This window comes from Castor canadensis, chromosome 2 (genome assembly GCF_047511655.1).
Source record: "Castor canadensis chromosome 2, mCasCan1.hap1v2, whole genome shotgun sequence".
Lineage (NCBI taxonomy): Eukaryota > Metazoa > Chordata > Mammalia > Rodentia > Castoridae > Castor > Castor canadensis.
The window spans coordinates 47,785,343-47,807,640 of record NC_133387.1 but is presented as its reverse complement, the minus strand read 5'-3'; the positions used below and the strand labels follow the sequence as shown (position 1 = coordinate 47,807,640).

Here is a 22,298-nt window from a genome sequence, read left to right as displayed (position 1 = left end):
GAACTATAAAATAGATTATGCTCTTCTGAAAGTAAAGATAATTTTAACCCCAATGTGGGTAATTCCTTTCTAAGGAAAATTTACAAGATAGCTATATTCCAAAGTATTTCTTCCACTAAGGTATTTATGTGGTCTTGATTACCATGGATTTCTAATGACATAGATTGGAAAGAAGATACTGCCCAGTGTAGTTTTAGGTACAGTGCTGTCCTGGGCTCCTGTGGACCTTTCAAGGATGGTTCATTCATTTCACTTAACATATCTTATAGCCACAAGGAAAACACAATCAGTGACAGACTTAAAGCATCTGTAAAATTCAAACTGTTGTAGATTAAAGGCTATTTCAGGAGTTAGGACTGCAGAGTTCTCCTCTGTGGATAGTTCTGAAAAATATACCAACCATACTGCTACATTAGTTAGAGTATCAAAATCCTTAGAAGTGTTTCTGTTAATACAGAGAAGTAACATCAAGTTGTGACTGAGGTCTTATAAGTGGACATGAAATAATTTGCTTAATTTGTGTGGTAATTATATCTAAGATCGCTAGGAAATAAGTCCTTCTAAGGAAACTAGATTATAGGCACACGGAAGTTTTCTGTTGCTTGTGAGGTTTTTGATAGGTGGCTTTCGAACACCAAAAAAGTCATTCAGGTATTTGTTTTAGTTTTAAGTTAACGTTTGATTTATTCAGGTTATATTATCAAAAGCCTAGTTGCTTAAATTTTTAAATTTGGTTTGCAAGTCACTGTTAATGGATTTTTTTAGTCAATCATATTTAGTTCCTATTTATAAACTTAGCTAATTAAATACCTACTAGCATTTAAAATTGCATTTGCAAATTTGTTGTATTTGATTTCTTATTTGAGTACTGTTATTGGCAGATGAACAATCTTCCAAAGTACATAAGAATTCTTACACATCACTGGGCACTGGCATCTCACACTTGTAATCCTAGCTACATGGGAGGCTGAGATTGGGAGGATGGTTGTTTGAGGCCAGCCTGGGCAAATAGTTCTCAAGACCCATCTCTAAAAGTAACCAGAGCAAAATAAACTGGAGGTGTGACTCAAGCTGTAGAGCACTTGCTGTGCAAGCATAAAGCCCTGAGTTCAAACTCCAGTCCCACCAAAACAAAATAATAATAATCAAAAATAAAAAGGAAACGAATTCTTACACATCTATTGCAAGTGTACTTACACTTATTGTGAACCTGAAGTTCTCTTCAATTTTGCAATACTGTATATAACCAGATCTTTCCATGGTTGAAAGATACTTTCCCATTTAGGAGGACAATAAGGTCTGAATTCTTCCTGTACTAACCACGGAAGCTGTTATGTCACAAAATGTAATTGTGGGGGTCACCTACTTAGCATGCTTGGAGTTACTGATATCTAGAGACTTTTGACTGAGAAACTGATTAGATTTTGAAGGCAATCCTGAATGGAAACACGGATCATTGTTGAGTGTTGCCATGTCAACAGAGGACATTTTCATACGCTCCCTCCCTAGACCCAGCATATATACCATGGCCACATAGAGTTTCTAACGATGTTCCATGGAAGTTAGGACCGTCTTACGGTTTCTCTGCTGGCAGCCACTACCTCTCTGCGTAGTGTGATGCTTTACAGAAGAGTCATTACTGAAATATGGACAGCAGAATTGGGACCTTTGCCTACTGAGTACAGGAGATCAGCCTCATCCCAAGCTAAAGAAAGCTAAATACGGAGCTGCATCTGAAAGCACTTCACTAAAACCAGTAACCATATTGCGTTGCAAAAGCCATACTGATAGTTTTGAGATTGGACTTATGAATAAAGAGGTAAAAATGAATTCTTTAATAAGCTTTCAGTGATTCGAAAATGAAATGTAGTTCATACAACAATAAATTCAAAACTAAATAAAAAATTGGAAATAACAATAATCTTCAGCTTTTTCTGAAATGTTCAGAGATCAGCTTCCTGGAAAATTTGATAAATACTACTTGGGATCCAAGTACTCACAGGTGGGTTCTTAACCAAAATGCTGTCATAAGACAAGCAGAAGTTATGTACTTGGTCTCAAATTCTATTTGATTCAACTCATCTTCCCCATACAATACTAAAAAGTATTGACTGGAAGCCAAGGCTTTATTTAGGCCAAATCATCTGGCAGTCAGTAAAGTAGCAAGCGTGCAGTCATCATGGATTCAGTGAAAGTCACACAGATTTTCACAAAGTTCCCTGGACTCATATCAATCTGGAAATATCAAGTCCTAAAACTACAGAACTAACCAGATTAGAATGAAATTAAGGTATCCCTAACCAGGCATCAGTGGCTCACGCCCATAGTCCTAGCTACTCAGGAGCCATAGATCAGGAGAATCTTGGATCGAAGCCAGCCTGGGCAAATAGTTTGAGAAACCCTATCTCAAAAAAATACCCATCACAAAAAAGGGCTGGTGGAGTGGCTCATATAGGCTGAGTTCAAACCCCAGTACTTCAAAAAAAGAAAAAAAAAATTACAAATAGGATTCCCCTTTGATCCACATTCCCTCACATAACAGTCTTGTAGGAAGTGTATCTTTCCAGTTTTTCTATGCAATTATCTGCATCTGTTTACCTTTAGAAAATGTATGTAATGTTACTGTTTCTGCAGTAGTTTAAAATGAGTGTACATGTTGTTCTACAACTTGTTTTACTCATGTCTTGCTGCTTTCTTCACATCAGTAACAAAGACAGTTAGCGAGTGCTTATTATGTAGCACTTGCTCTTCTAGGTGCTTTTAGATCTGTTAATGCATTTAGTCTTGCTAACAGTGTGGTGATTATGTCATTATCTTCCTGATTTGCAGTGGAGGATCCTCAGGGACCTCTGAGAGGGTAGGTAAATTGCCCAATTTTGTGGCAGAGCACCTCGTTCCGAATTCTGTTCTAAGAAGACTAACTCCAGGTCTACTCGATGGTAACTGTTTTCCACTGCCTGTCTGCCATGCATAAACCCACCCCGTGAACACAGAGTGCATCAGCCCCAGTCCCCGTAGATCCATCTTTTGTGAACCTGTAGTGACTGTGAATGATATGCAGATATTGTTCAAGTTTCCAAATGCCACTGAGTGCCTCCTTATGCTCAGCTTTTCAGGTGACAATAGCACAAAGCAAAGTGTGACTTTTGAGGGAAATAACGCACATAGAATGGAGTAGACTCCATTGTTATGCTGCTCCATTGCTCTGGTTCCTTTGCCACCTGGATCTGATCCTCAGGCTACAGTCCATTTACGTCAAAAATAACGTCAATCCAGTGAAAAAAACTGAATGACTCACAGCATCACTGCAGGGAACTGGTCTCTGTGTAATGTGATATATAACATCCTAATTTCATAGAGCATTTTTCCTAACAGCTGCTAAAATCATAATAGAATCCATTAAGTTCTTTTAAAGGATCCAATTTAAAGCAGTATTGAAGTCAGTCTTAAAATGCAGGTGAGATGGAGTGCCACCCACTCAAAACTGCGTTGTCATTAGCACCTGCATATCTCCTTTAACTTTATCTGTTGGTATTTGATCCACTTGAGTTTCTTTTGTATTTCTGGCTGTGTTTGAGTCAGAGATAGGCTGTTCCACAGACTTAAGGGTCTAAAGGAAAAAATAAGTAAGAAAACAAAGGAAAATAAGGTTTTCCTCCAACCCTTCTGGACAACAGAACAAGATATGCTGGAGAAAAGAGGAAAGGAAGAACTGAAGTGGTAGGCTCAGGGATAGTGTTGTATTATCTGTTAAGATCTCTGTAGGGAATGAGTGACAGCAAGGGCACACGGCCGCCTAAGCCCTTACATCTGGCAGCACATAACTTAGAAACATTGAATCATCTGGATCTCTCCTGCCACACTACCATCCCCAAGATTGACTTCTAGTCTTTTTTAGGGTTAAGAGTTTTATTCCTCGGATATATACAAAGCCAAATAAAACCCCTCAGTGTTTTCTTTCTCTTTTTTTTCTTGAAGCTATTTACTTCTGTGAGTTTGCAAAATTAGCCCTTGACATGGTTTTTTTTTTTTTTTTTTTTTGTGAGGGGGTTCTGGAACTTAAAGTAAGATCAAAAAGATTTCAGGCAGGCAGAAGACTGCTTGTGAAGTTTGCCTCCAGACATGAGAGTGGCCCTCTAGAAGGGGCATGGGCCCCCAGGCCTGAGCTCTGTCCAGTGTCTCCCACAGATTAACCATGTGTACAAGTCCGTGCACAAGTGAGCAGCCTTCTTCCAGCCTCAGTCTTCTTACAGGAGAAATACAGTTAAACCAGAATCCCCTGGTTCTTTTGGGTTGTAATATTCTCATCCTTCAATTGCATGATGAAAAGGACTTATATAGAGGCCAAACAAGTCTCACATCGGGTTACCCAGTGCAGTTTCCTCCTGTCTTCACAAGTCTCTTCTAATAGTGCCAAGGACAACACTTGCATGTCTTTGGTAGGTGCTTCTTATGGACAGCGTCCTGCCTAGCTTCCTCCTACACTAAGTGCTATGAAGTGAAAGTAGTCAGCACCATTCCATTTTTCAGATTCTTTTAAAAAACATTTTTCAGAATGGAACTTAGATTACTGGTTTGCAATCCCTAATCACTACGATAATCGGTACTATAAAGGATAGTTGCTCTGACACTGACTTTCAGACTCTCGATCATTGTTAATTGCTTGCAGTGTGTTGCTGCCTACTTGGGTAACAGATTTAAGTCACTGCTTGTCAGACCCCAGCTAAATTCCGTGTGTGTGCATCTGATCCACTAATGTTAAAGTAAATTTATCATATTGTCGGTTTTGGTTGTCTGATAGCAACACTGAGTATTCTCAATAGTCATGGAACCAGGAGTCTTACAGTCAACACAGTCCATACTCCTACCCCTGCTAATGAGTCATTCTCACTTCTTGCTTTACTTGTTCAGTACCCAGTGATGGAGTAGCTGCTGCAGACATGATATCATCTGGGAAATAATTTGTTCTATGGTTTTCCACAGTCTCTAATAAATATATGGAAGGTGGATGATAAAATATACATGTGTGTGTGTGTGTGTGTGTGTATAACCTGGTCATATATGCTCTTATAACCTAAAACACTGCACTCTAATGGCATGCAAATCTTACAATAGTAACTTGCTCAGCACTGGCTAAGTTGGAGTGGCTAGTTAGTAGTCTGGGAATCAAAACACTAAATAATCATGGTGGTTCATCAACTAGCTATGTGGAGGAGGGAAAGAACTTGAATTTTCTGAACTTCAGGAGTTCAAAAGAGAGTTCAGGAGAGGCAAAAACATGTGGTGTCTCACAGGGCTGTCATGAGGAGCAAATGAGGTGACGTATCTGCAAGAGCTTTGTATCGTAGGGCACACTTATCGTGGGGCACGCAATCCAAATATAAGAGAGAAAAGATGTCAACTGTGTGCATACTTTGGCGTTCCCAGCTCTATTACTGCTTTCATCTGTGTGGGATTCTGCATTACATATGTAAACAGAGTTTGTGAGGTTGACTTTCTCCCAATTATCACAACTAATGAACTCTTAATGGGTAGCTGCAAATATAGATTTTATTGGAAGGAGGAAATTAAAGTGATGGAGATATTTTTTCTCCATTGGCATGTAAAAAGTAAAGAGACTACTAATTAGAAAAGGTGTAGTTGTTCTTTATGTGTGCCTCAGTGGTCTGACTTATCCAAGGATTCATTCTTCATTCATCTCTAAGAAATGAAAAGCCATAGAAAATGAAAAGTCAAGACCTTCTGTAAATATTGCCATCCAAAGGCTGTAACTCCTGGGCAAAAACATTTTTAATTCTGTTTGTTAGAACCATTTGCCTGGTGCCCCGTTTCTTAAGTAAGAAGGGCCCAGCCTGAAGTGTTTCCATGTGTGGTTTTCTGACATATTTAGGGCACATTTTTAGAATACCACTATGAAAAGGAATTGCCCAGGCTAACGATAGTGTAAGAAAATGTTTTATTCTGTCAATACCAGTACAGAGTAGGGGCTTTGGGTTGCTGTTGTTGTTGTTTTCATGGTACTGGGGTTTGAACTCAGCCTTGCACTTACCAGAAGGTGGTCTTCCAGTTGAAGGTGGTCTTCATTTTATTTGCCTGTTTTTAATAATTTAAATCCAGAAGTACTTATTAATTCCTTATGTATGACTGCCACCCTGAAAAGAAAAAGTAAGATTCATGACGAAACTATTTCTAAGACGTGATCATATATACAGATATGAGAAGGAGTTGCGTCCAGATGGATGTCGGTAAAGAAACATAGCACAGTTTTCTGCAGTCCTACTTACAGTGCCAGCAATAGGTGTGTTGGTGGGTAAGGCATCCTCATCCCGTTAGAATGACAACTTTAGGGTACTGATCTAAAACGCCGAGCAGCAAAATAAAGGAGGTAACAGCCAGTCTAAAGAGGACCACGTTGGACTCTCCCTGTATGTAGTCTTTCTCAGTTCATTTTCCTTGTCTTCCCCTCTCTTTTTCTCTCTTCTCTCTCTCCCTGTCTCTCCCCCCGCCCTTTTTCTCATAGAGTCTTTTGTGTGTACTAGGGTTTGAACTCAGGGCCTGCAAGCCCTCTATCACCTGAGCCATGTTTCTCGCCCTTCTGCTCTAATTATTTTTTTCAGATAGGGTCTCATGCTTTTTGCCTAGGGCTGGTATTGAATCCTGATCCTACTACCTGTACCTCCCATGTAGCTTGGATTACAGGCAAGTACTACCACACCCAACTCATTTGAGATGGGGGCAGTCTCACTAAATTTTTTTTTTTTTTTTGGCCCAGGCTGGCCTTGAACCATAATCCTCCTGATCTTTGCTGAGTATCTGGGATTATAAGCCTGTACCACCATGCCTTTGTGGAATCTTTTTATTTAAAGAAATATTTTCTCATGAGGGGAATAGCTATTCACAAAAGAAATGAGACAGAGGCATAGACAAACAACTTGGAATATAAACTTACAAGATGAAGGAAAGAAAATTCTTCTCCTATTCCATCTAAATGCTAGCTAATTAAGTACTTCTGATGGTTTAACTGTTGATCTGTTTCTGTAGCCAGATGTCGTCCTATTTCCAATTTCTGCTCTCGGTTTTATACAGGGTTCAAGAGCAACCAAGTTAGTTTTTCAGAAACTGTTCAGGTTAGAAAAATATATTTAGATCAAATTGGTAAAAGCCTATTAATAAACTTTGCTGCAGAAAATTTATGCTTACGATCACCTCTTGTCCACAATAGACCTTGACAATAGTACTTTTTTCATCTTTTGGGTTTCTAAGATCTCCCAACTTCCCCTTACATCTATGGTCATCAAATACTCCATCATACATGGAAATTAGCAAATATAAATAAGTGCATTTGCTAGGTGTGTTAGTGTACACCTGTAATCCCAGCTTCTCAGGAGGCAGAGGCAAGAGGACCAAGAGCTGGAGGCCAGGGCAGGCAAAGGTAGTGGTGAGAACCTGTCTCAAAAACAAAACAAGAGCTCCGAGAGGTGTAGCTCAATGGTAGAGCTCTTACATAGCATGTGCAAGGCCCTGGGTTCAATCCCAGTACCAATAAGTAAGTAAAGAAACAAACAAACAAATCCAGTGCTCTTTATAATTGTGCTTTAGGAAGGTTTTACGCTCTTTGGATGTTAGATTTTTATGTCATTTGGTCACCTCCAGTGTAGCTTTCATCCTTTCAGTTTTGTTCATCTCTGCAAAATCTCACGGATTCCTTTGTTACTTGTGAGCTACTAGACACTGCAATGGCTGTCGCCTGTCACCTGGTGTTACTGACAACCTCAAGATTTTGTTATTACTTTGCAATATTCTTTTCTTAGACTTGAATGAAGCTGTCCCAGAGACAGAGCGCCTGGATTCAAAGGCACTGAAAACTCGAGCCCAGCTCTCTGTGAAGAACAGGCGTCAGAGGCCCACGAGGACACGACTGTATGACAGTGTCAGCTCAACAGATGGCGAGGACAGTCTAGAGCGAAAGGTGAGCACCCTGGCTCCTTCTGACTTGAGCGGGCCTGGATCATGGTTCTCACAGCTCATTGAAAATAATGGGTTTTGTGCATCCAGACGCTGCCATAGTTGGAAACTAGGAATAGTTCATGTCTTTGTCTCCAGAATTCTTGTCATACTTCATGATGGGTGTTTTTGATATTCAGCTGTTGGTTTTATCTTCTGGTAAGGATTGAATTTGCAAGTCATCGTTTCTGTGTGTCTTTGGGATCTGTGTTAGCTACAACGTTATGATGAATAGTTACGAACTACATGTATTCTGACTGGTAAACCAACAAACAAAAATGCCTTTCCTTGGGGATTCACTAAAAAGTTGGTCTAATTTCAAAGTGAGTATTGCCCAGAACTGATACTCAATGCATAACCTCCTTTACAATCTCTTATACCAACAGCCTTCAAACAGTCTCTATAACCACACGCATGTTACCAAATCACTTCCGCCCAAGGGTCTGAGAACTTCTTCTCCAGACTCAGATTCTGGTGTCCCGCCCCTCACCCCAGGGGCTAGCCGGGTGTCCTCATGTGACCACACAGCTGAGTTTCAAGAAGGACCAGAAGGAGGGCTTTTCTCCTTCGCCTGGGAAGACACCTCCCTCTCCTCTCCTTCAAAATCTGACCATGAGACGGAAGAATCAGCCTGCCAACATCAAGCCACCACCAGGAGGACACTACAAGAAAAAGGTACTGTTAATTTTGTTCCTCTGCTATTGCCTTGTCTTGACGCCACTCGCACCTCAGTTTGTGTATGTGAAAAAAAGTTTTCCTCATAGTCGTTAATCCTTTGTCCTCTCACAGCTAGCAGTATTACTTTCCTTTTATTTCCAGGATAAAAAAGAGCCCCCCCATTCCCATGTATTTTGTTCTGGTTCTGATATTTTCCCATCAGTTTAGTATCTTTTTAGCTCCCCACAAGGAAAAATTCTTTGGGTGACCATCTAAAAATTATATAGAATACAGCCCAGAGTTTTGGTAAAAAACAGCCGTATAGGAAAAAAATGTATGAAGACCAAAGTGACATAGGTCATTGCACATTAATTGGTTTTTATTTTGAATAAGTTTTCATAATAGTAATTTGCATTACAAAGAATGTGATGGGATAACTGTGAGAGATAATGCAGGAAGGTTAGTCAATTAAATTTTAAAATAGTCTCCTAGAATTGCACCAGGATTTCATAGCAGTGTTCACCAACTTTTGTTTTTTTAATTGTAACTTAATTTGTTTTTTTAGTTTCAGTTTCTAGAAACAATAAATTCTTGTTTAAGTAACTTAAACAATGCAGTGAGGTATAAAGTGTAGATTATTTCTCCTTTCACAAACGATGTGTTCCTTTAAAGTAACCAAGTAGACGTGTGTATATTGTCTTTCACATCTGAAATGAAATCCACGCACATGCCCACACACAGACGTAAAACAAAAATACTTTTTGTATATATATGTTTTGATTTTGCATATTTGTGTTTTTACAAACATGGAATCCTTCTAATCACGTTGCTCTGAAACTTTGAAATGCAAATTTTATGGACACCCATCTGTGGTGATATATACGAGTTTAAATGGCAGTAAGTCTGTAACCTGTGCCTGTCCATGAAGAATTACACGCAGGAGTATTCACAACGACCCTGTGACCTAATGGCAAAAGCAGTAGAATTGGATAGCTAAACTGCAGGGAAGCTGAAAAAACTGCACCAACACATAACAGTAGGGGGTTGAAGCTCGGAATGCATACAGTTCTATTTAAATAGAATTAAGCAAAACTAGTAAATTATTTAGATGGATAAACAAAATTTTGAGGTTGAAAGTTGGGAATGACCAAGTGAGTTATGTGGGAAATGCTTAGGAGGGCTCAGTCCTATCAACTGTGCTGGCAAATGAGTTGTTTTATTGTTTTATGCTTATACTCTACACCTGGTTTCTAAATATTCCACATTTAGTAGACAGTAAACATGGAAAAGGCTCTATATATGAAGTTAATGGATACACTTTATCTCTAATATCCAAGTAACTCCAAACAATGAAAAAGTAGACTAAGGAAATAAACTCAATCTCTTGAGGAGCAAATGTGCATGATAGACATGAAAACGTAATCAGCCTCACTAACGATCAGAGAGACACAACCACCCAAGTCTTCAGCCAGTGCCGACAGTGATGTGCACCACATTCATACATTGTAGGTCTAATTGCACATCACCACATTTTTTTAAAACTTCACACTAATTTTCCCCTACCAGATCAGAAATTGCAGCCTTTCCACAAGTACCTCATGAACATAGAAGTACCGTTGGCTGTGGGACTAACACTGCTTTGTGACTCTTGGTGAAGGGTGTTGGTCCTTTCTTTCTTGAGCCTGTCAGTTACCTTCCACAGATTGGTTCTGAGTACGGTTCTTCTAGAAGCACTTTTGAGGCAAAAATTGGCTATTTAGGGGGTACAGAACACTTGTGGAGGCAAGAGAATATATGTCAGGCTTGCTGATCATCCACAGTGGTTGTCAGGTTGGTGAACAGCTTGACTGTGATGTTGGCCTACTTTCAAAAGAATTACAGACTGAAAAATCCATCATTAATTAACCTAAACGTGGGTTACAATCACACTTTTATAGAACTATACTTCTGGCAAGCCCACCATCATCTTTTTTTCTTAAATGTATATAGACTGTGTGGTGCATAAGAAGCTAGAACAACCATACTACGTACTTCAGGGTAATCTGTTAATATTCTGAGTTACACTGTGAGTTTGAGTCATAGCTAGCAATCTTTTGCAGGGTTATTTCGTTAGATTTGGTTTTGTTGTTTGCAATGCGGGGGATTGAAACCAAGGGTTTGCCCATGGTAGGCAAGTGCTCTACCATTGAGCTGTGTCCCCAACCCCTTAACAAGGCATTGGAAGGAAATTGCATTATAGTCAAGGAACGGATCGTTCACCTGTGAAAACCTACCCAAAGATTTTTTTAAAGCAGCTAAATCTTGCCTGAATTCTTTCTCTCTGCCTCTCCTAATTCATTTATGATTCTTTGAAGCTGGTAGATGCTTCCTCTCGGATTGGAATAGTCCACAAATGTGAATTGTGCCTCACGATCCTTTACCAGTAACACAGCAATAAAGCAAAAGAATTCCCCTTTCCTCTGAGGCCTGTCTTATTTGCTGTTGTGTCTTCTTTGGAATTTAAGCAGGGCTGAAAGATGGGTGGGTAGTTTCTTCTCCAGAGACCAAGTGTCTTGGCTTTCCCTTTTTCAATTCTCTTGGTATGAGCTGACTTCTGAGTAACAGAACAGGACAATTAATTGAGCTCTAACTGTATAGTCAGAGACAATTGTGGTAACCATTGGTAGCTACTGATTGTGACCAGATGGAAACAATGTCAAAGCTTTGACATTTGTTTTGACATTTTCTTTCATTACCTTGATAAATTTCCAGCCTTAAAGAGTTTCCTTGCCTTCATGTTCATTTGACAATAATCCAGCCATTCATTTATTCAGTCAACAGTTGCTGAGCTCTGAGCTGGATCTACAATGACAAATAGAAGTCTATCCTTTATCTCCAAGAGCTTGCCTACTAGAGTCCCTCTTACCCCACCCCATCACTCTCCTCTCTCCTCTCTCTCTCTCTCTCTCTCTCTCTCTCTCATTCTCTCTCTCTCTCTCTTTCTCTGTCATATTTCTTGCTAGCTTGCTTTTTTGGTGGCAGACCTTGTCTCTCTGATACCCCATTACACCCCATGATCAACAACCAGGAAGATACTATGCTCTTTGGCTTTCCATTCTCACGTTTTGTTGTACCTCGAAAGATGCCCAAGAGGGAGACCTGTCATCCATGACTCCCAGACAACACTATCAGGGGTTTGGGGTCTGGCTCTCAGTTTTCTAAACCCATAATCTCAGTAATATACCTATATTTAATCAGTCTCTGCGTGACCAATTCATGTGACTCAAAGTTTGAAAACACTGATGTCTAAAACAGAATACTAATTTTCTGGTTTACTTTGTGAAGTCAGCTGACATAATAACCACCATCCTTTACTTTTTCCATTCTGTCTCTCGTGGTTGACAGGTTCACAGATCAGAAGGTTGCTCAGTGAGCATAAAATTAGAATCGAGTTAACTGGATGTGTACAGAGTATGGAGTGTACTGGTGAATGACTGGTTTCACTGCAGCCCCACCAGCTCTACACTTCTCTCGTCCCTCCTTCTCTCCCTACCCAGTTCCCAGTAAACAGACCTCAGTGTCATTTGAACTTTAGGGAAATCTCTGCTTCATTTTTATGGCATTGCAGAGGCTGATACAACGTAGGTTAACCTTTATTGTTCTCAAAATCTAGAGAGCAAGATTCTATAAAAACACATGCATTCCTTGCTATGTGAGACTAATCCACTGTTTTGACCTGGGCTCAAGAGATGTTAGATGTGATTAACCTCTGGCTTCCCTTGGTATGTGTATTTCTTACAACTCATTGGTTTTTTAACCAGGGAACTAAGAAGGGGATTAGTGATGTTCACAGGTACAAACTGGACCTCATATGTATACTATTGTCTAATCCTGCTCTCCTGGAAAATTCTGATCTGCAAAATCTAGCTTAAATTTCACCTCCTGGATGAGACCTTAGGCCTACCTATCCCATTCCAAGGTAGAGTGAATTATTCTTTCTGATTTCACTGGAGTTCTCACTGTTACCTCTGCCTCTGTCACTTGCTGTACAGCAAGTGATGTAGTAGTCACGTGTGAGCTGAAGTTTTCTCACTTATTAATCCTTGTCTTCTTGGTCACTAACTAAGAGCATGGCATTTAACTGATGTTCAGCATTTCTCTGGATAAAATGCTTACTAAGTATGTCTCTCCAGATAACTAAAAACACTCATCTGGAAGGGAGGTCATCACAAACCCAGGCACCACCTGTGAACAGAGTCTTACGTGAGTGTAGCTACATTCCTCAGTTACATAGGTTTACTTTCATGGTACAATGGCAGAGTTGTGTGATTGTGACAGAGTCTATACATCTCACTAACCTAAAATAGTTGCTGTCTGGCCCATTACAGAAAAGGTTTCCTGGTTTCTGGTCTAGAAGTATATTTCCTTCAACATTGCTGGATAAACCTGACAACAGCTGAGTCACTGGTTGCTGTTTGTGTAGAATTTTTAAAAAATAATATGCCATTACTTTTGACCTATCAAGTTAGTACAAAGATGATTAACTTACAGTTATATTTGATTGTAAACCTGAGGAAAAAACTCTAGTTATTGTAACTAGAGTTATATGTGTTCTAAATTCTGTCAGTGCCACATTTCCAAGTAGCCACTTTTTCTCCTTTTTGAGGGATGACGGTAGAATGTGAGACAGAGCCCCATAGTCACTGACTCAATGATAAGCCTCTAACTGAATGAATACCCATTGAATTAGAGGAAGTAATGAGGGTTTTTTTTTTTCCTAGAAGTTTATAAAACAGGGTTCTATGACAGTAGGAAGCATAAAAATACCTTCTTTATCTCTATTAGATAAGCAGCCTAGTACTAAAGTTTTTGTCTCTAGGTTTAAACAGCAATAGGCCTTTTTCTAGTCAAGGCTAAGTACAGTAAGTTAAGTACTATCAGTTTTCTGTCTGAAAACTGCTCAACTATTAGAGATTATTATTCTAAGTTTATGTGTCCTTATCAACACATTGCTTGGCACAGAACATGCATTTAGAAATACTGACTGTATTAAATCATGGTAAGTAGATCCTGCCTTTTTAAAGGTTTACATGAAGCATTTCTCATTCATATGTTGCACTAGGCCTCTGTGAACGTACAGTAAAACTGTATCATTGCCCAGAGGGGAGAGGTTGAATCCATCTGAAGTTAGTAAGCAAACTTTACATAGGAAGTGCAACTGAAGTAACCTTCAAAGGACTTTAAAAATTAAAAAGAAGAAAGAAAAATAGGTAAGGGAGGGCATGCAAGATAGAGTGATGACATGGCCAGGGCAGACATATGCAGTACGAATTTAAAGGAACGGGGCTATCCCAGCTGGCTGAAGCATTCCATGCAGGTTTTAGAGGTCGCTCCTGAAAGCAAGCAGGTAGGTTCAGTCTATGTATGGCTCTAGAATTTAAATATCTCAGATACCTTATCCTGTTACTCAGAAGCCACAAGATTGTGTTGAGTAGAGAATAAGGCAGAAAAGACAGTAGATGTGGGGAAGCTGAGTGAGGAGACACTGCTGGGTGGTAACCTGTAAAGAGGAGCCATGGAAAATGACAGAATCCATACAAGAACCCTTGAAGCATAAGGTGATTAGACAATAGGGGGAAGAAAGTGAGTCAACACCAATTACAGAGGGCTGGAGGCATGGCTTAAGTGGTAGAGCCCTTGCCTAACAAGCAAGAGGCCCTGAGTTCAATCCCCTGGATCACAAAACCAAACAAAATGATAAGAATCAATCACAAGATTTCTAGCTTCATGACCTGTGGTCTCCCATTAACAGGAAATTGGAGACATAACAGGGAAATATGATTCGTTCAGTTTTTTAACAGAGATGGTCCTGACCTCCGGAGAGAAGCCAGGACGGGGGGAGATAGGTTTGGAAGTTCTCATCATAAAAGGAGGGATGGGCAAGTGTCTGATTGCAATACATGAAGAAGAATGCAATTCAAGAAAAGTCCTTAGGGTTTAGCTATCAAGAGGTCATTTATTACCTTGAAAATGAAAACTAGTTTGCCAAAGCTTAAAACTGGCACACTCAATCTGGGGGCTGAGACTTCTATTAGAAACAAGAGTAGTATTGGAGAGATTTCTAAAAGCCTAATGAAAGTCTTACATAAAGCTCAATAAATAAATAACCAAACAAAATATGATGCTTCTTTCTCTTTTTCTGAACACATATCAATCCACTGCTGTTTTTACATAGACCAGAAAAACAGATCTGATTAATTTAAAATGGAAAAGGACATCATTTCTTTACCTTACCTCTTCTGCCTTGTGGAAGCATTCATTCCCATACATTTCCAAGTGTGTTCCTTGGAACATACTTTGGCAAATGTGTAAGGTAATGATGTGAGGTTGCCTAGCAGCAGGCTCTGTAATGGGCAGAATCAGGCTTTTAGTCCCAAGATGACCAAATAACTTCAGCACTAATAGGTTACAGAGTGTTTCCGTGTGCATTGTCTCAGTCAGGCTTCTCATCACTCTTTAAAACATCTCCCAGCTACCTCTAATTCAGAAAATAATTAGCTGGTCTCCTTTAAATTTCGCACAGTCCTAGCCATTAAGAGCTACTTTAGGATTGATCTGTAAGAGCACAGCACTTTCTTTCCTTTGGCTTTTATTGAGAAAATTGAAATCCTACTTTCTTTTTCAATGTCCATTAGCAAAATCACCTTAGAAGACATCTGTGTCATGTCTGAGGACTCTTTTTATGTGTATTTGTCACACCTATGGCTACTCAAAGAATAATGACGCAAATATCTATAATAAATATTGGAAGCTAGAAGTGGATTTTGACACAAATTTCTGACCCCTGTATTTCATTATGTACATTTCAAGGAATCAATTATTGTAATCTAAGTATCATTAACTAAAATTATGAAAAGCTCATTGCTAAGAATTCTTTGATTATTTGTCAGTTTGCTGTGTGGCTTAAGAGCTTAGAAACTAGAACTCGTGAGTGACATTGTTTATGTGAACTTCATATTCTTTACAGATGTGTGGTTATAAATTTCTCCTGAAGTAAACAAAAATCACAAGCAAAGGTTAACTTAACACCATCTTAGGAGGTCTGTTGTCTCTGCATTCTGTGCCAGAATAGTTCTTAGATTTTTTCAAAAAAACAATTAAAAATATAGAGAAAGGCACCAACACAAAAAACGCATCAGATTTTAAACACCATTTGCTAATCATTGGTGTACTGAAACATGGCACCCAACATTATGGCTACCCAACAAGTAGAGCCTTAGGAGTCATCTGTGTTGTCAAAGGTGGAGTAAGCGCCACTGGTGGAATCTAGTCCCCATATTGACATTGATCTCCACTCAAAAAGCCTCTCTTCTGATTAGTTTTTAGCATCATTTTGAGTGTCCCCATCCCCCAGAAGACACTACCATTTAGAATGCCAGCATAACTCAAGGAGGTAGTGATCAGTCAACTCCAAACACTGAGAGATTTGGGCATCTTCTGCATCATGGGAGGCCAGCCAACTTATGTTCCAACCCAGATATCAAGAAAGACCTCTCAAAGATATAAATACTTTGTAGCTGAGCTCCTGCTTAAGAAGTCTCCCCCCAAGTTCTTCTCTGCCCTATCCCACTACGAAGGGAGAGCTCAAAAAGGAAAACTTTCACACTAAGTTTCTTCTTGAATCTCCCAGACTCTCAGAGATGACATTCCATCCTGGGCTTTGGAGATACAGAGGAGTAGGCTGGGTTTCTTCAGAAGGCATGAAAACCAAAAGGCAAGAAAGGTATGGAAGACAGAGCCAAGGCACTTGAAGACAAGAAAGTTCCTTTCTTGGTGCCAAAGAAGGGACAAAAGAAAAGACATCTTAATCCATGCTTTGAAGCAGAAGATGAAGTGATTGTGTTTACTCTTGTCTATCTCATTCGTTCCAATGTGTTTGAAGCTAACTCTCTTTGTGATGAGTACTGACTGAGTCTTTGTCCAGCAGAACCTCTCCTGCCTAAGTGAATGTCCCTCCACATGGCTGCACTTCCTGTGACTTGTACTGTTAGGAGTTTAGGCAAACACCTTAGACTCAGAGATGTACTGATTTTTGATTAATGACTTTTAAAAAATAATAATTGGTCTTTTTCATATATGTCTCTATCCTAGATGATGCCAAATGCCCCAAATCACTAAGGGCATCCAATTTGTTGGGGGTGCAAGGAGGCAAAATTAAGCAGAAGTTTGTGGATCTGGGGTAAGCACTTCATAATGTAAAAAGCAAGCCCTCTGTAAAAGGAAGATTAAAGGAGGAAATTTCAATTTCCTCTTTCTGATTGTGTACTGTCATTATAGGACACCTTTGCGAAGGGATTCGAACAAGGGAAAGAAGTGGAAAGAAAAAGAAAAAGCAGCCAATAGGTTTTCTGCAGGCAGCAGGTATGGGTGGGTGTTTGAGAACATAAAGTTATTTCTATACCTTAACTCTCTGGCCTCCTCTTCCATACTTAACCAAAGACGGTGGGACACTATTTCTGAACTAAAATGCTATGCTTAGAGTTGAGAGGAAAGAAAAATTGTACAAGTTTATATCACTCTTTAATTATATCCTCATCTGGCCTCGGGCATATCTATTGGATCTTGAATACAGAATTGTGGTCATATGAACAGTTTCAATAAATGGTTATCAAAATACAGCACAAACATACCCATGTGATATTTTAGAAATTATTTCAGATTTTTTTTTTTGCCTGACAACCCTTAATTTAATGCCTTCTCTTTTTGTCAAAACTAAGAGGGTAATTTTGCTTTTAGGTACATTGTTGGTTTTCAGGACTGTCCTGTCCACATTCTTGTAAAAATGTCCACATTTTGCTGCACTTGGCTTTTTAATAGATTTTGCAGGCACTATCACCTATGCTTCCTTTTCAGTAAAAACTTTCCTATAGAAAAGTGAATTTTGGACAGCATTTGTCAAGTTTTCCTAATTTCATTCTGAGATTACATAATTTTTAACTTGGGTTTTATTTGGAGAGACAGTAAAGCATAAGCTTTGAAGTCCAGCTGCCTGGGCTGAGTCATAGCTTTCCCATGTGGACCTTTGAAATTTTGGACAAGTTAGTTAGCCTTCCTTACCTCTGTTTTCTCATGTAAAATGAGAGTACTTGGCACATAACAGGTATCCCAGAGTAAGTGATGCTACCATCATTTACAAGTTCACAGTGATTTTACATTTGCCATTTCATTCAATCCCAGTGGTGGCACTGAAGAGCAGGAGGCAGCATCATATGTTACTGGTGACGTGCTGCACCTTCAAGAAATTTCATTGATTTGTTCAGGATTATGCAGCTGGCAGTGAACACCAAAATGGAGCTGTGCCTCCTGTTTAAATGTCTTCCCAACACACTGTGCCACTTCCAGTTATGCATGCATCCATCTAATAATGCTTAAATTTCTTTACAAACTTTGACAGTCAATTTGGCATTATTCCCTATAGTACAGACTGTGAAACAAGCACAGAACCCTAAAAAGACTTTAAAATTATTTGAGGATCATGTATCTACTTTGTAGGTTGTTCCCTGCTGTTTCTTTTCCAATCTCTTTCCTGACACCACACCTTGTTGAGAAATTTACCTTCTCCTTGGCCTCACAGAAGAATGAGGTCTGGAGTGAGGACAGAGAATTTCTAAACTATTTGCTTTTACTAGTTTAGTTTTCTTTTGTGCTTTTCAATGGAGAAAAGATAGAAAGCCCTCATTATACTAAAGGAATCTCAGGAAAAATAAAGTAAATCTGAAGCTACCAGCAACTCAAAAACAGATTAGCTTTGTGTGATTTTAAAGTAGGAAATATAAAACATCTCTTTTGTGCCTTAAAACTAAGAACTATCAAACTCAGGAGAAAAATTATGAAACTATTTAAGGTTGAGAGCGGGAACTGCACAAATACACAGTGGGAGAGAAACTTCTGAAATGACCCTGTCCCTACTTTGGTCTCTGGGCCAAAGAGGCAGTCACACCTCTGACCTTTGAGGTTCTACCTAATAGAGATGCAAACACAGCAGCCTGCAGGGAACAGAGTGTTTGGCTGAATCCCAGATAGAAACCAAGCACATCTTGAAGGTGGGCAATGAGTACTTGCTGTACTATAGGCAAAGCCACAGAGTCAAGAGTAGCTGTCACCAGCACAATGAATGCCAGAGCTAGAGCCAGACTACCAGCTCAGCCACCTAGCTTGCTCTGACTTTGTAAAACATCAATTCTGGGTCCCCCTGTTTTAGCCATTAGAGTGCAGTGTTTTAGGTTATAAGAGCATATATGACCAGGTTATACACACACGCACACACACACACACACACACACACACACACACACGTGTATAGTAATGCTTCAAAATAGTTTTCAGTTAGAATCATAATTTTTACAATTATTTGCAATTACGGTAGAATTTTGGCAGGATGGAAAGAAATTCACATAACTGAAATAGAAGAACAAGAAAAGAAGGACTTTTTCTGTTTCAAAACTAATTTTTGAGCTATCAGAGTAATTGGGTAATCTAATGATAGCCTCTTTTCTCCTATGTGAGTTGATAATGGGCCCAGAACTTCATGAAGCAGGGTCTCTGAAGAACAGTAGGGGTTTGATGCAGATGAGTTGGTTTCAAAGGGCAAACAGGTGGGGGACACAAGTAGGTGGGGATACAAGCATAACCAACTGCAGGGAGGGTCACAACACAGTTACAGAGATGAGTCAAGAATGGATCTCTCACCCCTATGTGGCTGTCTCAGAAATAAAAGAGAAAAGGATCATAGGAAAGAGTTAATAGTCTTGTCTTATAGGCTTTCCATCCAGTTCTTATTAGGTTGTTAGTATCTAGTGAGGTCACCTGTCAGTTATATAACCTGTGGCAATTAAATTTTGAAGAGACATTTTCACTGAATCTGGTCTAGGTTTTAGTTTTTTCCTCCCCACAGAATAGAATTTACTGTGTTCCTTGTGGAGACATATGGTTCCAATACATGACCAACGTGAGACAGATAAAGAAAATGGATGAGGACAATGATCACAATAAATAACCCAACAAGGAAATATGATTAGGCTCTATCCCTTCTCAAACATGTGCTCAGTCCACATTCTGATCGCACAGACAGCACAGCAGTTGACAAACGCAGGGAGCATTGGGGTCCAGAGCTTGTTCACCCCTTGAAGAGCACACCAAAGGGTCGGGTAACATCCATTCCTGAACTTGAGAATAGGGGACCCCTGATGTCAGTGAAATAGCACCCAGTTTCATCACTGAGAAGAAAGCCCTGGGAGCAAATGTATTTATGTCAGACAAGAGTAGATGGTGGTATACTGGAAAAGTGATAGGGAAGAGAGATGGCTGTCCTCTGTGGAAGTGAATTTCCATTCACCTTGAAAGTGTGAACCATGGAATGAACACTGAGCTGGAATCCAAGACAGTAGTCCTGACTTTTCCATAGGTAAGTCATCTTGGTATCCTAACAACAATAAAAAAAAGTGGGTTGGACAAAAACTGCCTGGCGTCTAACCCTTCATTCAACTCTGTGTACTCTGTCTAATAGTGTCTAGTCAGATATAGACACTGAGCTAGTCTACAATGAGATGTACTGTAAGAGAAAATGCATGCTAAATTCAGAGACCTAGTATGAAAAAAAAAATGAGCCAGGTGTAAGGTACATGCCTATAATCCCATTACTTGAGAGGCTGAAGCAGGAGGATTGAGAGTTCAAGGCTAGTCTTGGCTACATAGTGAATTCCAGGTCAGCTTGGAGTTCATAGCAAGACTCTGTGTCCATGCCTTTCCCCCCCGCAAAAAAGTGAAATATCTTATTCTTTTTATAATACTGCTCATATGTTAATATAATATTTTGGATTGGAGGATTAGATAAAACACACTATTAAAATTAATTTTGCCTACAATTTTTCATGTGGCTGCTAGAAAATTTTCATTTACACATGTGATTCACCTATGTTTTTACTGGATGGTGTTGATCTATATGAGTCTTTGAAAAACAAATCTGCCTTTGATTTCTAACTCATTATTCAGTTGGTTATAAATTAGCATGCATTCATTTGTTTATTCTTTCATTTATTTATATTCTATTCTTCCAAAAATAATTTGTCTACACACAAAAGTATGTACTTTACAACAATATACTTTATTTTAAAAGTAAATTTAATATGGAAAAATAAGATAAAGCAAAAAGTAAGGTTGGTGCCTTAAACTACATCATTTCCAAGAATACCTTCATAGTAAGTACAGAAGTGAAAGCTAAGAACATAATGTCAAATGGTTATGAACCTGAGTTCAAATCCAAGATCTGCCACTTATCTTTGTGAGTGGAGACATACTCACACATATACACATTCCACACTCTTTAGGTTGTTGGAAAGATTGAGGAGGTCACATTGAATACATTTTAATTCCTTAATAAGTATGAAGGACTATTATTATCATTATTTATATTTAAGGCAAGTTGGTTAGGAGGGAGGTAAAACAAACAATTCCTCATCCATATTTTTCTGGCAGCCTTGTTCATCCAAGGATAACTTTTGTAATATCTTGAAGAATGAATAGGCTCTATGGATTATACTTCAGGCAATCCTTCATAGATGATATTTCTTTCAGAGGCTTTAAATAAATCATGGTATGACAGTGAGATTGAGATTGTATCCTATGACAAGTACCTCAAGGGCAGATCTGCCCTATTCATGAATTCACCGTGCCTATCAGCAGAGTTGGGATTGAGATGCACATGTGGGTGAATAGAAAACATCACCTCTGCCTTTTTTTTTAATTTTATTTTTGAGTCATCATACATTAATAATTTGGGGCATTTCGTTGTGATGATCCTTGAACAAGTTAACCCCTCCCTCCTACATTCCCATTGCTCTCTCCGTCTTTCCCCTCCTTTTCAGTGGTTGGTGGGTTTCATTATGCTGTCTTCTTATGTACACATGCAGTATACTTGAATAGTGTTAGCTCAGCCCTAGGAGAGCAGACTTGTTCACCCTATGACTGTCCCATTTTTAGCTGCCCTTATCAACTTAATGTCAGTTTTCATTTCAAGTATTTCACATTCCTGAAACCTAACATGCTTACATTCCTAACAAGCAAACACTCCATGCTTAAGAAAACGTCTCATTTTAAATCTATAACTGTCTCATTTTAAATCTAACATCTCATTCTTCTTATCAATGAGGTTAACTTTATACATTCAAAACACAAACCTAAAATGAGTTTTAGATTATTAAAGTGAGTTTTAATGAATTTTAAAATGTAGCAAAGAGGGCCAGGGGTGTAGCTCAGTGGTAGTGTGTGTGATTAGCACCAGAAATAATAAAATAAAGTGAAACTTTAAGATAGAATCAATAAACACATTTTAGTAACAGATTTCTAAAAGCACCAACTTTCTTCACTACCAAAGCACTATATTTATTGGTCCTAAAGTTAGCATTTATGTTTTGAGAGTATAGCTTACACACTCCTTTTGCTGTTGCATTTAAGCCCTCCAGTGGTGGTTGTGGGTAGTTTCATCATTTCCAGAGAGTTGAGGTTGAGCCCTCTACAGTGACTGTCTCTCACGGACTGTTGGGTATTCATCAGAGATTTAGACCAGTCCTCTGGGTCCTGGGCCACATTTCTCCCAACTG

General features: G+C 39.1%; 1 protein-coding gene across 3 annotated transcripts in view; it reads left to right on the top strand.

Annotated features, from left to right (window-relative positions):
- Ppp1r9a (protein phosphatase 1 regulatory subunit 9A) overlaps nt 1-22,298 on the top strand; it is a 282,034-nt gene that overhangs the window by 242,417 nt on the left and 17,319 nt on the right. For 2 of the 3 annotated variants that reach the window (XM_074064722.1, XM_074064721.1), the window contains exon 13: nt 7,812-7,969. In XM_074064722.1, the coding sequence (XP_073920823.1) occupies nt 7,812-7,969 (158 nt within the window). Of the gene's footprint in view, nt 1-7,811; nt 7,970-8,390; nt 8,680-16,791; nt 16,880-16,977; nt 17,062-22,298 lie in introns of all 3 variants that reach the window. The other variant, XM_074064723.1, reaches the window with a different exon arrangement.